Source organism: Hemicordylus capensis, chromosome 1 (assembly GCF_027244095.1).
Source record: "Hemicordylus capensis ecotype Gifberg chromosome 1, rHemCap1.1.pri, whole genome shotgun sequence".
Lineage (NCBI taxonomy): Eukaryota > Metazoa > Chordata > Lepidosauria > Squamata > Cordylidae > Hemicordylus > Hemicordylus capensis.
The window spans coordinates 232,375,062-232,390,363 of NC_069657.1; the positions used below are offsets into that span (position 1 = coordinate 232,375,062).

The following is a 15,302-nucleotide window of genomic DNA, read 5'->3' on the forward strand; positions in this document are numbered from 1 at the left end:
TCAATGACAAGGCCTCCGACAAACGGAGGGCAAGGTCCTACAGGGCAGCATGCAAGTGAGAAGCCCTATTCTTTTGAGCCTGTTTTGTAAACTTCTGGCAATGAATGCAGGTCTTGACCACGTGGGATTCCCCCAGGCAAAGAAGACACTTGGTATGAGTATTGGGAGGGATCTTTGATCCACAACAGACACACTGTTTAAATTTTGTCATGCCTGGCATAGAAATATAATTGGCCACTCAGCCACGAAGCTCTGTCCTATCTGGGATCAGAGCCAAGAAATAAAAAAGGGAGGGAAAGGGGAGGGTGCCCGAAGAAATAAAAACGCCAAGAAAAAATGCTACTACACAAAGTAAAGAAAAATAACAAGATGTGAAACAAAGAAACAAGAGAAACAACAAGAGAACCAAGAAACCTAAAGTCCTACTCATTCCAGAGCCAAAGATTCCACAACGTCTACTGAAGCACCGACAACAAAGACTGAGGGGATGTGGAGTGGCGCAGCTGCATATAGCGGCTGGGGGCGGGGTTCCCGCCTAAAGTGAGATAACTGAGCTTGTTAGGTTCCGACGAGGTCTCTGCACAGATGCAAAGCCCATTGGTGTAAAAGGCTGAGACCACATCAAAGAAGCATCTATGACACAACTGGAGCATATGTGTTTGGATCGAAGCCATTATTAGCTATTATTTGCATTATTAGCTATATAATAGTCATTAACAGCTTGTTTTTTATTCATTTTATTATTCTTATATTTATGTCATTTCAACATCCAGGCTATAAAGTAAACTATTTATTGCAGATTGTACTTTTAAATATCAACTTCCACTAGCCTTAGAATAACAATTACAGAGATGTAACTGGATAGATGGTGAATAGTAAATAATTAGTGGCACTGAACTACTGAAGCTCTACGTAATGCACACACTACAAAGCAACACACATACACACATGCACCGTCTCAATATATTGCAAACAGATAAAACTAAAAAAACACGTGCCAGTTTAAGTCTCAGTGTCCTATGGGCAAATATCCATCATCATCATCATCATCATCATCTATTTACACACAGTCTACCAGATGTTATTGACTGGATTTGGTACTTTAATTATCGGGCTCTTTCCAAGGGTCTAGGATATCTAAAGAAAAATTTCAGTTATTTTGGTACTGCACCAAGGGCACCAACAACTATTGGCACCACTACTGTTTCCTTTTTCCAGAGCCACTCAATTTCAATCTGAAGGTCCTTGTACTTAGTTATTTTATCCCATTGTTTTTCGCCAACTTGTCTATAGCTATAGTGTAATGTAGTGTAGTGTAGTGTAGTGTAGTGTAGTATATAGTATATAGCTATAGTATATAGCTATAGTATATAAGTGTGATAGTGTTACCACCATTAAGTTTGGACTTCAGTGTCTTATTCACCTGATATATTCCTTACAAACTTTGGTCTTCACTTCAGCATGCTTGATCTTGTCACTTTGGAGAATGCCCAAATACTTATAACTTTCCTCAGTTGACAGATGCTTTATGTTGTCTCAGTTTGGCATCTCAATTTCTTCACTAACTGTCATTTTCCCGCTATTTATTGCCAATATAGCACATTTGTCCAGTCCAAACTCCATTGCGATATCATGGCTATAAATTCTAACCGTATTGACTTTCCATAAAACTTTAAATCATCCATAAAAAGAAGACGGGAAAGCTTAATTGGTGTTTTTGAAATTTGGTATCCATGGTTTGTTTTGTTCAAGATAATGGATAGCGGAATTAGGGACATTACAAAAAGTAAAGGTGACAATGAGTCTCCTTGAAATATTCCTCTCCGGATGTTAACATCTCCCATTTCCTCTCCGTTTACTAGTAAATGAGTCTTCCATGTATTCATTGCCATATTCAGTCATATTCAGGCATTTTAAAATCCAGTTATGTGGTAATGAGTCAAATGCTTTCTTATAGTCAATCCAAGCTACATTTAAATTTGTCTTCCGTCATTTACAATTTTCCAAAACCATTTTGTCAATAAGAACCTGATCTTTTGTGCCTCTTGTTTTCTGACGGTTTTCTTTCTGTTCCACTGGTAACAAACTGTTCCTTTCTAGGTGGTCTTGCACAGCATCTCCTACAATTGCTGTCATGAGTTTGAACATTGTTGGAAGGCAAGTTATTGGCCTATAGTTTCTTCGTACTGAACCTTTTTCATAGTCTTTCAGAAGAAGACAAGTATTGCCAGTTGTCATCCATTCATCAAGTTCTCCACCTTCTAGTATATCATTCAATTGCTTGGCTAATCTTTTATGTAAGCTGGTCAGATGTTTGAGCCAAAAACCATGCACTTCATCCATTCCTGATGCTGTCCAATTCTTAATTGTAATTGTAATTGTAATTTTATTTACAGTCATTGACCAAACAGAGAGTAAAAACTAATAGACATTAAAATGTATATATACATATATGTACAGTTTAGAATTAGGATGATATCCCATTATACCTCTTAAAAGCAATATAACTAAACTATAACTATAACTACAGAAATAGAGATTGAAGCATCTTTATCTGAGAGCAGATGTTTTACAAGATTATCATCAGATTGATCTCCCAGTTTACATATTAAAGGAGCAATAAGTCGTTCCCTAGGATATAAATGGAATTTACAATGGAGAAGAATGTGTGCAACAGTTTCTGTATCTCCTGACCCACAACTACAATGTCGTTCTTCTAAAGGCACACCCTGAAACCTCCCAGCTAGAAGTGCAGATGGAAAGGAGTTAACCCTTACTCTCGTAAATATCCATCGAAACTTAGAGAAAGTGATTGTCGACAGATATTTTGTGGGGGGAAAGGTCCATCTTAGTTCTTATTACTCTATAAAACTCTGGAAGTACAGCCCAGTTTTCTTGGATCTCAATATCAACAAGGCGTTGTCTCACTACTCTTCGCATTCGCTAGACCCAGTTCCAGCATCCAATTCTTAATCTTTTTTGCTTGGTTTTCAATCAGTTGGGGTGTTATTATCAAGTCATCCATTTTGGTTCCATCCAATTTCCCTTCAACCTTTTTTATCCATTCTGCATTCTTGTTGTAGTCTTCTTCTTCTTCTTGTTATTTACATTCTATGTCCCGCTCTTCCTCCAAGGAGCCCAGAGCGGTGTACTACATACTTAAGTTTCTCCTCACAACAACCCTGTGAAGTAGGTTAGGCTGGGAGAGAAGTGACTGGCCCAGAGTCACCCAGCAAGTCTCATGGCTGAATGGGGATTTGAACTTGGGTCTCCCCGGTCCTAGTCCAGCACTCTAACCACTACACCACACTGGCTCTTAGTACCAAATTGTCAGAAAGTTTCTAAATGAACAATGATGCTACCAGTTCCAGTAAGTAATTTCCTTTATTTTATTGCCATTTTTAGCCTACTTTCCTTAAGGAAAGCTTATGAGGTCACCGTGGGTGTGTGTTTGTGTGTGTGTGTTCCGCTATCAACTTTGCAATGCCTGGACTAATTTAAACCAAATTTGGTACAGCTTCAGGGACACAGGAACTCCTCACCGACATAGTTTGTGATGTTGTCATCCACCCCAATTCAAGATGCAGGACTTGAGCATTTGAGGCGCATGTGGGCTAACTTGTGGACCTCCTAACTGATTTGAACCAAATTTGGTAAGCCTGTAGGGACACATAGGGACACCTCAACAGCGTAGTTTGTGATGATGTCATCCACCCCGATTCAAGATGATGGACACATGAACATTTGAGGCGTTAAGTGGGAACCAACTTGAACCAAATTAGTATGGTTGTAGTGATACATTGGGACATGTTAGCAACATACTTTGTGATGTCATCCATCACAATTCAAGATGGTAATTTTTACAGTGTTACCAACTGGCCTGGTTTATTGATGAAGTTTTTGATAAAAGGCCCTTCTTTTATCCCATCATAGATTATTACATTGTTCTAGTTTACCAGTTTTCCTTTGTCTATCAGGAAATAAGTTTCCTATATTTACTAACTTGAACACTTTTGTTACTTTTCCACTCTGGCATTTTTTATTTCCAACTAATCCGACTGGCTTCTAAACAAAGTTTCTGATACATTTTTGGTAGTCTTTTTCTTATTTTTAAATTAAATTGACTAGAAAAAACTGTATTTAATTACAGATTACTTCATTCCAGTGCTTTCCTTTATCCCCCCCCCTTTTTTCTTCTTCTTATTTTTCTTTTCAGTTTGCCTTGATGCAATCATCCAATACTTGCTGGTAGATAATATGCTGGACACCCAAATGATATAAAAACTAGTGAGATTCAGGTTTAATTTGAAGCTCATAATTGATAGAGTTGCCATTTTTCCGTTATACCTTTTCCTTTGGAGTTTGCTTAAAAAGGACGTTTGGTCGGATCAGATACCTCTGATGATAAGATTGTACTTTATTTGTGTATAATAAGTTTGCAAAATAAGTAAGCAAAACTGTTTTTATTCGTGGATATTGTAAGTTTGGAGATGCATCCTATTCTTTTGATCTTATATTATTTTTATTTTATTTTCCTTACTTTTGTATCTTTGTATTCTGAAAACCAATAAAATCTATTTAAAAATAATAATTCAAGATGGTGGATGAGTGAACATTTGAGGCACAAGTGAGCTAACTTGGGAACTGCCTAACTGATTTAGAGCACATTTGGTACACTTGTAGTGACACAGAGGGACACCTCAATGGTGTACTTTGTGATGATGTCATTCACCCCAGTTCAAGATGGCGGACACATTAATGTTTGAGGTGCGTGAGCTAACTTGAGATGATTATGACTATCAACCAAGATCATAGTGAAAGAAAGTAGGCAAATTAGTTCCTACCAGAACTTCTTTTTCAGTGATAGATCAATTGAATCCTTAGCTGCCATATACTGAGTCAGACCATAGGTCCATCTAGCTCAGTCTACACAGACTGGCAGTGGCTTCTCCAAGGTTGCAGGAGGAAATCTCTCTCAGCCCTATCTTGGAGATGCCAGGGAGGGAACTTGGAACCGTCTGCTCTTCCCAGAGTGGCTCCAAAATCTAAGGGGAATGAATACCTTATGCTCACACGTCAAGTCTCCCATTCATATGCAACCAGGGCAGGTCCTGCTTAGCTAAGGGGACAAGTCATCCCTGCTACCACAAGATCAGCTCTCCTCTCACTTGTGCAATTTTTCTTATGTGTGTATAGGTATTTCTGCTAATTTTCATTTCAGTGTTCTCCTGTCTATGATCTTGATTTTACAGCTTATGAAAAAGACATTAATGATGGTTCTTACCCAAAGCAACAGATGTTGCAACCTGAACACCTTTTACAGTATCTGCAATTTTATTAAGCACTATTTGAAATTTAAGTATTTTTCATAGCACAAACCTTAATATGAAACCTGAAATACAATCTCTACTTACAAGACAAAAGCTACTTCATGTATATGATCCGTTTAATGTACATTAATTTGACAGAATACGAGCAAAGACTTTGCTGTATTTTGTTTTAAATGTAAGTACTGTATCACTATATAAAATAATGAAAACAAAGTAACTCATGTCTTACTGATCTTATCAGTGCAACAAAATTGCTTTAGTTTACTCTTTAAAAACATAAATATACAGCTGCACCTTATAACACCTTGCACAATAGACAAACAAGTTTATTTCCTACATACAACTGAGTAACGTTGCCAGCAGACTGAAGCTATATACATATATTTTAGATTACATTATATCTTTATAGTGAATCAGTGCTTAAAATTACAAATATGAAATAGGTTCTGAACATCTTCGATGTATATGTTTAAGAGTTGTTAACATCTGAAGTATTTTGTTCTCCATTATGTAGTATACTAGCTGGGCCAGGCACAGAGCATCTGCGCCTCCAGCTGGCCCAGCCACCCTGTTCCCCAACCACCACAACATTGGCATGCCTGGCTTTCTGGCCGGCCGCTCCTCCCACCCAGCTGTGCACTTCTCACCCTCTTCCCCATGCTTTCTGATGGGCCAGCTTCCTCCCCACCCCACCCCACGCTCTATGGCTTGCGGGACCGCCGCTTCCGGCTTCCTCCTCCTCCCGGTGGCCGGGCCAGGGCCAGGTCGGCCCACCGCTGCTTCCCCCAGCCGAGCCAGGCTAGCCCGCCACCTCCTCTGGCTGCCGCTGCCATTGTCTCCCGTTCCCGTAGCTATTTCCCAGGCAGTTGCTCTCACAAGAGCTGCTACCCATGGGATCAGCAACGGGTACGGTTAGGAGAATTAAATATAGATAGATAGATAGATAGGTAGTTGGCATACTCTGAAATCAAATATATTGAAATTAAGCAAAGAAATATGGTATACCCTACCTCAGCTTGAATATTTGGAACCGATCCAGTAATTCCATTTTCAGAAGTTATATTACTTGAACTGTTGTTTGGAGAACTGGGGCCAGAACCAGGAGCACTGTTGCACGCAGAGTCTAAAAACATTCAAAATCATTCATTAAATGGTTATTATTAATGCAACAATATTTAGAAATATTGGATCATTCTCCTTATTTCCATTATGCCTAAAACAAACCTATCCTTTGATTCTCTGAACAGTCTTAAAAACCAAAACAAAATGGCAGTTCTGCAAGAGTGCTTGCCTGTAACTGACCTTCTTCACGTAGCCATCTATGTAAATACATACAAGCAATTTGCACTGTTCACAGGAGCATTTTGGAAACTTCTAAGACTTTGGAGAGCCTCTGGAAATTAGGAAAACCTTGCTGAGACAAAAAGAGAGCTTCTTAGCCAACTGGTAAATAAAGATAACTGTTTCAGTAACCCAAGAGGCTAAACATTGTTGCTGGTAGCACACAAATAACCAGGAATCCATGTGGAAAAGAGCTATACTATTCAGATGAAAAGAAGATAGGTTTTAACTTAACATCTAGTGTATGAAGAGCTCTTTAGACTGAGGATTGGGGAGTGTGGTGAAATGGCACTGGAGGAACTAATGCTCTATTTATACAAATATGTTTGGAACCTTGTGGAGCTGTCAATCAAAATAATCAATTGGTGGGAGTTGGTGTGGACAGAAAAGTCAGCTGAGAGTTAGCTGGGGGTTTGGATCTGGGTTAGGGTCAGTCTCAAAGAGGAGATGTTCTGTGACTAAAAGCATAACACAGCCTGAAACAAGGGCTGGGTTTCTGAGAAAGTGCCTGGTTTGGACTTTCATTTAAAGCTTAAGGAGTTCCTTGCAACAAAGTAATGTGCAACCTTGTAACACCAACAAGTACAATAGACCTGTAGAGTCTATAGACTTGTAGAGTCTATACAATACCTCAGAAACTTCTTTTTAAAAACAACACTTTTGTTCTCTGTTTCTTTTGAACCTCTGGTCTGTTTGAATTTTCACTTCCCTACTCACGCTAAGCAAAGGTATGGTCTTCTTCATGGTCTCTGTGCATCATACTGGGGGTTGTGCCTGTGCAGAGCCACATTCTGGACTGTTCTATAGCTCTGCTATATAGGAAAAAAGGTGGGGGGGAACCTTCCCCTATCTGACAGTTTACCTCAGCACTTTTCTTCACCAACTGCCACAATAGCTGCATCTCACTGTCTGCTGCTTTGCTGTAGACCTATCAACAAGATATTTGTTTTTCTACTTGGGTTTTTCTCCACTGCTTCCTGGATTTAATTTGCTTATTTTCTGCCTTTGTCTACTAGTTTCTCATCCAAACGACTTTGCGTTTTTATTTCTGCCACATTCTTCTTCTTCCACGGAAGAGGGCTATTCATCTCGGGAGTGTGAGAGCTATGACCCCTATCATGAGCCTAGACAGCACTGGACCCCATACTATGTTATGTTTCACCCGGACCCACACTGCTACTGCATGCACTAACTGCCACAATACACTTTGATGGACAGAGCCTACTGTGACCATTACTGTACCAGAGAAAAGCATTACTCCTATCATAATTATAGATCTCAGTGTAGATCTAGATCCGCAACACGCTCCTGGTCCACTTCCGACTGGCTGTCACTGCCATGGTCTCCCCGTACCCATTGCTAACCCCCAGGCAGCTGCTCTCGCAAGAGCAGCTACGGATGGGATTAGCGACAGGTACGTTTAGGAGAATTATATAGATAGATAGAAGATGCTCCAGGGTACAATGGGTGTGTGGACAGGTGGATACAAGGCCTTTTAGGAAAGCTTTGTTCTCTGGGTGTGAAAAGAGAGTCCTTCCCTCATAGTCCAGATGTCTTAAGGATAGTGCTACTAGATGTACTTTTAGAGACACATTAGCTAATCCTTGAGATTTTAGATCAGTTAGGTAGAGGAGCAAGTCCCTGATTGTGGCCTGGTCAGGTTGAAAACCATGTTTCCTTGCACAGAATTTGAAGCGGAGCCACTGGCTCCTGTAATTGCATCTGGTGGGATATTTCCTTTGGTTAAGGAGGATCTTATTCAGAAGTCGATTTGCCATGCTGTTAGACTGAGTGTCAGAATGTCTGGGTGTAGTACACTATCGTTACCTAGAGTTAGGAGATCTATCCCTTGCGGTAGTCTTTGGTAGTGGTTCCTTGACAGTTTGAGTATCTGTGGAAACCATGGTTGCCTTGGCTACCATGGAGTCACCAGGATACAGGAAGTAGGGGCAGTCAGAAGACGGGCAACCACTCAGCTGATCAGTGGTCGTGGTGGAAACATATACAGGATCTCCTACTGCCAATCCAGCTGGAAGGCGTCTCCCAGCGATTGTGGGTCATGTCCCACCCTGGAGCAGAAACACATGCATTTCATGTTTTCTGTGGTTGCAAAGAGATCTATGGTTGCTCACATCCAACTCATGAAGAAAGGTGTAACATACTCTGTCTTGATTTCCCACTTGTGCTGTTGTTGTGTGGGAAAACTCGACTCCAGTCATCCGCCATGATGTTGTCTAGGCCCTTTATGCGTATGGCCATCAGACAGACTTGATGTCTGATGCACCAATGCCATAGTTGCAGACTGAGTGCACAAAGACTTCAAGACATTGTTCCTCCCTGACGGTTGATGTAGGTCAGGGCCGCGGTATTTTCTAACTGCATCTGTACAACTCTTTCTTGTAGAAGTGGAAGGAAGGCTTCCATTGCCTTGAAGACAGCCAGAAGCTCCAGGAATTTTATATGCAATTGTTTTTGTTGAAAGGACCATTTGCCCTGTATCTGATGAGCTCCACAGTGGGCTCCCCAGCCTAGCAGAGAGGCATCTGTCATTAGCCAGATAGGAGTCATCATTTGAAATGGAACCCCTTCCAGCAGATTCCTGCTTGTCGACCACCAGGTATGTGAGCGTAGAATTTGATCTGGGATCACTAGACGTAGGTCTTGATGATCCACATTCAGGCAGAAGACAGTCAGAAACCAAAGTTACAACTTGCACATCTTTAACTAGGCATATTGTACAACTGTGTTGGAGGATGTCATTAGATCTAAGAGCCGGGCAGGTTGAGAAAGATGCTGCTGGACATGGAGAACCAAATCCCTGATGCACTGGAAACGTTCTTGAGGTAAGTATGCTTTCCTGGTTTCTGTGTCCAGAACCGCTCCGAAGTAGTTGATTGCACGAACCGGTTCCTGCATGGATTTTTTTCCAATTGACTTGGATTTCCAAGTCTTGGAGGAGAGATAGTATGTATCTAATTTGAGAACGTAACTCTTTTTTGTCTTTTAAAGTCAGAAGCCAGTTGTCCATGTAAGGATAGATCGATATGCCTTCTGTTCGTAGGTAAGCTACCACCGCAGCCATACATTTCGTAAATAACCTGGGGGCGGTGGCAGGTCTGAAGGGTAAAACTGTGAAATATGAGTCTCTGAGATCCAGCGTCACAAGCCAGTTATCTTGGTATAGAAGAGGTAGGATTTCCTGTAAAGTTATCATGCAGAATTTCCTCACATGGACAAATTTGTTCAGGTGGTGTAAATCCATGATAGGTTGTATGCTGTCATTTCTCTTTGGGATCAAGAAGTACCAGGAGTAAAAACCTTTCCATCTGTGCACCCACTGTAATAGCCCCTTTGGCTAAGAGCTCCTTCACTTCTTCCAATAACAGCTGAAGGGTCGCGTGAACCTCATCCCTGTAAATTTCAGGGTTGTTCTGAACCCTATGGCACAGCTTGAAGATATGATCTTCAGGACCCAGTGGTTCAATGTTATGTGGTGCCAGGTGGAGGCATGGCGCGCCAGCCTGATGTTGGTTGCTGGTAGGAGAATAGTTTGTGAGGTCAGTGTTGTTCCTCATTTGCCAAGATATTGTGGCCCCCGGTGGCAGAAGAAGGGAGGGGTCCAGTAGGGACAGTGGGTGAGTCTGAACCTCAAAGATGCTTCTGAGGCTCAGGCTGCTTTGTACACTGAGGTTGGTTTGACTTCCACTTGCCATGAAAAGGACGCTTGTGCTAGGGTTGGTATTGTTTCCTAAAATCACAGCATTCTAAACTTCTGCCTTGAATAAGGATGGTATTTGGAGCCATAGGAGGAGGCAGATGTCGAGATGGTAGAAGTCTTAGCTGTGAATTTTGACTTTCCCATTTTCTCCAAGGTGGAGTCAGTATTTTCACTGAATAGGCCTTTCTTGTTGTAGGGTAAGCCTTCAATCCTTTCCTTCATATCTCCCTGAAGGTTGATGGAGCGAAGCCACAAGTGTCTGCGCAGGGAGATTGCCGCGGCCAAAGAGTGGGATTCGGACTTGACCAGGTGTTTGGCAGTACTTAATTGTTGGCGGGTAAGTGCTGCTGATTTATCCAAGGTTTCTTGGAACTGTCTTTTAAATTCCTGTGGGGAGAGGACCTCCATAGCATTTTGTAACTCCTCCCAAAATCCATGAGTATATTTCGCTATGCAGGTGGAATAATTCGCTATTTTAACCGATAGACAGGAGGTGGAATATATTTTTCTTCCCAAAAAATCCAACTTCCTCTCCTCTTTATCTGTGGGAGTAGTGTTTCTGTGACCAGATTTTGAAGATGACGATGTAGCACAGCCAATGATTAGTGAGTAGTGTGCATGATGCTTTAACAGATATTCATTGTCCTTTGCCTGCACACGATATAGACTCTCCAGTCGTTTAGATGTGGGAGTTGATGTATGGATCACCTCCCTTGCACATTGTTCAGCCTATGAAATGACTGGGAGAACAGGCTGCATTGATTCTGATCTGGCTGTAAAATTATAGACGGGGTCATCAATGGTGGCTAGTTCAAATTTCAGGACAAGACCCAGTGCTTTTGCCATATCTCTAACATGATAATGATATGCTTCCATATCTTCATTAGGAGATACATGAGTGGTTGGAGCCACGTCAACTGGAGGATAAATTCTGGCATCTGGATCATCTGGGTCAGATATGAAGTCTGAAGGAAGTATGAATGTTTGCGTCTCAATAGTTGCTGTTTTCTGTGGTGTTGCAACCTCAGTGTTTGTGTCCCAATATCCACATTTTCATAAATAGTTTGTGCAGTTGAATCTTTAAACATTTTTGCAGGAGACCAGGGAGTTGTTTGTGTGACCACTGAAGTAGTTGTAACTGCTGGTTGTAATGGTCCATCCAAATTGGGAGTTGCTATACTAGCCGGCAGTGAATATGATCCTGCCTGTGGCAGTTTCCAAGGCTGATTCTCTTGGAAGTCGTAGGAGAAGCCTGGAGATCCAGTTCCCATTGATGTTGAAGCAAGTGTTTCTCCTGCAGCTGATAAATGTGTAAAGCCGCAGGTATGTCATGGTGAGGCTGTCCTTGTGGACCAAGGACTGCTTAGTCGCTTGTACCCCCAGCGTCCCTGTTTCCGATGTTTGTGGAAAACTTTTGAAAACTGATGCCAAGGGGCTACTGGAACTAGACTTGAGGATCAACAGTAAGGTGTGGGCCATAGTAGAGATCAATACTGCCTCCCTCTCTTCCTCCTCGACGTCTAAAGTAGGTATTTCAGTCTGACATTAAGGGGTCACCAGCCTCAATGCCGATAGAATTGGTGTATTTAACGTTGAAAAGGGAGCTTGAGTTTTGGCGCCTTAGGAACCTGCGTCAATATCGATGGAGTTTCTCAGCATCGATTTGCAGGTGTCTATGGCGGTGAAGTATCTTTTGGTGTAGGCACCGACGAGAGAGAGTGAGCTATCATGTTGACAATAGGCTTGAGCCCAAAACGGCTCAGCCACGTTTTGGCAGCAGTGGGGGTGGCTCCTTAAGGGCAGGGGAGGGTACACTTACCCCTCCCGCCACTTACCCCTCCCGCCGGCACTCCATTTTTACCAAAACCCATGGAGCGGAAGTGTACCTCCCTGCCGCCCCTTCCCCTTTTCGTCGCCGGAAGTAGCTGCTGTGCATGTGCCCATTGCGTGTGCACATGTGTATGGCAGATGGGCACGCGCAGCCGCTACTTCCAGTGACTTATGATGACGAAAGGGGGAAGGGGCAGCAGGGAAGTACGCTGCTGCCCCATGCGTTTCGGTAAAAATGGAGCACCGGCGGGGGAAAAGCAGCGGGAAGGGTAAGTGCACCCGCCCCCACCCTTAAAGGAACACACCCCCCCGCCAAAAGCCAAAATGGCCTCGGCTTCCAAAACATTTCAGAGGCCTCCATAATGGCCTCCGAAACATTTCGGAGTCAAGCCTAGTCAACAGTCTGGGTGTCGATGTGCAGTCAATGTCAATGTCAACAATACTTCTACTATAGAACACTTTCTCCTTTGAGGACAAAACTCTTGATGTTGAGCAATGTTTGTCGCTGTCAACTTGCAAAGTGAAGGGTTTCAAAGGCAGGTATTGAAGGCCTGAAGGAAAGGGTGTCCTTTCCTTCATTAAATCCATTGTTTTTGATTTATTTTTTAGTCTTTGGGAAGAGATAGGATCTTCCAAGTCCAAATGTTTGTGCTTGATTTTGAATGCTCTGGCGTAATAAGAGCAGCAGACTTTGATGAGATTTTTGAGGTTCGATACGAAGCTAATCACCGAGCTTGATGTTCATGGCTGTAGCCTCATAGGAGGATGTTTTGGCATTGACATTGAAGTCTTCGAGGTTGATGATGGGGCTAAAGGGTGGGGTTCTCCCGACATCAAGGGACTTGGCACCTCATCATAAATGGCAGCACGAAGCCGCAAAGCCTAATTTTTTCTCATTTGTTTTGAGAAAGACACGCATATTTTGCATGAAGAGACACTGTGTTCTTCTCTCAGGCAGATTAAGCACAGGTCATTGAGACCTTTTGAGGGAAGCTTGGTGTTACAGCCAGTGCACCCCCTGAAGGTCTGTTTCTCCTCAGCCATTTTAGGCATAATCCAATTTGTCATCAAAGTCCTTTCCAATTTCAAAATAATGGCAGTGAAGTCCAGAAGCCGTTCCAATTCACAAATAACTCCAGAGAAGTTCAAAAGGCATCACTCAAAACCAATAAACCAGTACAATATTTTTGTCTTTTAGATAAAACTCAGAAGAACCTAACCAACGAGGAACAACAGCCCAAGGACCGAATGCAATGGCGGTCAGAAAAGAACTGAAGAACATGGCACCAGGCCTGCCTTTTAAAAGCATGCTGCAGGCATGGAGGTGGGACTCGGTCGCCTCAATGAGATGTGGCATGCTACCACTAGAGTCCTACACAGGCACATTATCCATTCTTATGGATCTTGACGGATCTCAATCCAGATCAATCCAGAATGTGGCTCTACACAGGCGCAAGCCCCCAGTGTGATGCACAGAACATTTGAATAACTATGGTTACAGGTAAGAACCCTGCCTTTTATCAACACAGTGAGAGACTGAAATGAGTAGAGGCTCATTTCAATTATAGAGGCTTTAACGTTTTATGTTATTTTTCCTGGTGGCAGCAAGTGTAAAAGTTCAATGAAACCTAAGACACTTCTACAAGATAAATTATCCTCAAAACACAGAGTACTAGAGTGGACTATAACTGCCTTCCAGAACACCACAGGGAGAAATGTAGGTAAAGCCAAATACTGATCAACATGGGAATTTGACATAATCTTGGGATGGAGTGGCTGTGATATCTGACTTCACCGTTTTCATAGTAATGAGTAGCATGCATTGCATATCTAATGGCTATTAAGAAAATCTCTTTTATGGAGATTCCTAAATACTAATGGTTATGGGTACTGGAATATTCAAAGAATCTCTTCCAATCTGCTATGTATGATATTAGAGTGAATCATTTTCAGAATACTGCAGCGTTTCTACTGTGATCCACTTGCTGCAAAGTTTGCCTGTGGTCCACTACTACATAACCTGCCAATGGTGTGATGCTGTGTCAAATCAACCACTTCCAAAGAATGAACAGGCTGTTGCACTTCTATCCCAAATATTGCACTTCTATCCCCAAATACATAACAGGCTATGTAATAGCCTATTCTCTGGAGTTGCTAATATATTATTTTCTACAACAGGGTCTCAGGATCTTTCTAGTGTTCTGTCTGATGTAGGTGAGGCAGATTAAACTATAGTTGAACCCAGGCCTCATGGAGATTCATTCTACATGATCAATTTTACATGATCGAGTGTCGCATATTACAGCTTGTGCAAGTATTGGTAGAGTACTGGTGGAGAAAACAGGGCTGACACAAGAAGTCCAACACAAGGTACAGATACCAGTTGAAGTTCTGTTACTAGCACTGGGATCAAATATGGCAGTGGCTGATGTGTCTTACTATTTTTTCAAAGCTCTATCCCAGAGTGGTTCTCAGCCTCAAAGTCTGACTACAACATGCTTGTTTCATAAATAACTTAACCCATGCAGAGGATCTATGTGCTAGTACTAGATTGCTCCCCTCACCCTCTGCCACAGCCCCCTCACCTAAGAGTTCTCTCCACCCTCACCTGAGCTGCGCTCCTGCTCCTCCATACCATTGCTTCCATCCCCGTCATCCGCTCATCCCTCTTGGTTGCTCCTCCATCCTGTTGCTCCATCCCCATCACCCCTCTTGGTTGCAGCTGCAGTGTTGCCGGCGCCGACTGGCTAAGCCGGCGCCGACTGGCCAAGCCGCAGCGCAGCTCCAGAGACCTCCCCACTGTCACCTGAGCCGCATTCCTGCTCCTCCCCACAAGAGTAGCAGCAGGAGTTGACCATGGCCTTCCTCACACCATGGATGCTCATTCCCCTCAGGACCCTGACAGGCTCAGGCCCGCCCCTCACCTGCCTGCCTCCCTCTGCCAACAGCTTCTGTAGCTCCAAGCAGCGGCAAGGTTGACTGGGCCCTTCCTCACAGCCACCATGGCCACTTGGCCCAGGCCTGTCCCTCGCCTTTCCTTATTTCTCACTTCCCGTCCCTTCTTTTTCTTTCTCCTCCACTCG

The 15,302-nt window shown here is 42.7% G+C and overlaps 1 protein-coding gene and 1 long non-coding RNA gene across 9 annotated transcripts in view; one reads left to right on the forward strand and one right to left on the reverse strand.

The window, feature by feature from the left end:
• Positions 1-15,302, reverse strand: part of HDAC4 (histone deacetylase 4) — a 321,662-nt gene that overhangs the window by 122,379 nt on the left and 183,981 nt on the right. For all 8 annotated transcript variants that reach the window (XM_053283223.1, XM_053283225.1, XM_053283224.1 and 5 more), the window contains one exon: positions 6,341-6,453. In XM_053283223.1, the coding sequence (XP_053139198.1) occupies positions 6,341-6,453 (113 nt within the window). The remainder of the gene's footprint in view (positions 1-6,340; positions 6,454-15,302) is intronic.
• On the forward strand, positions 8,841-13,907 carry LOC128339400 (uncharacterized). Its single transcript, XR_008313024.1, has 6 exons — positions 8,841-9,288; positions 9,400-9,514; positions 9,681-9,732; positions 10,624-10,726; positions 11,277-11,363; positions 13,418-13,907. It is a non-coding gene; the product is annotated as an uncharacterized LOC128339400 (long non-coding RNA).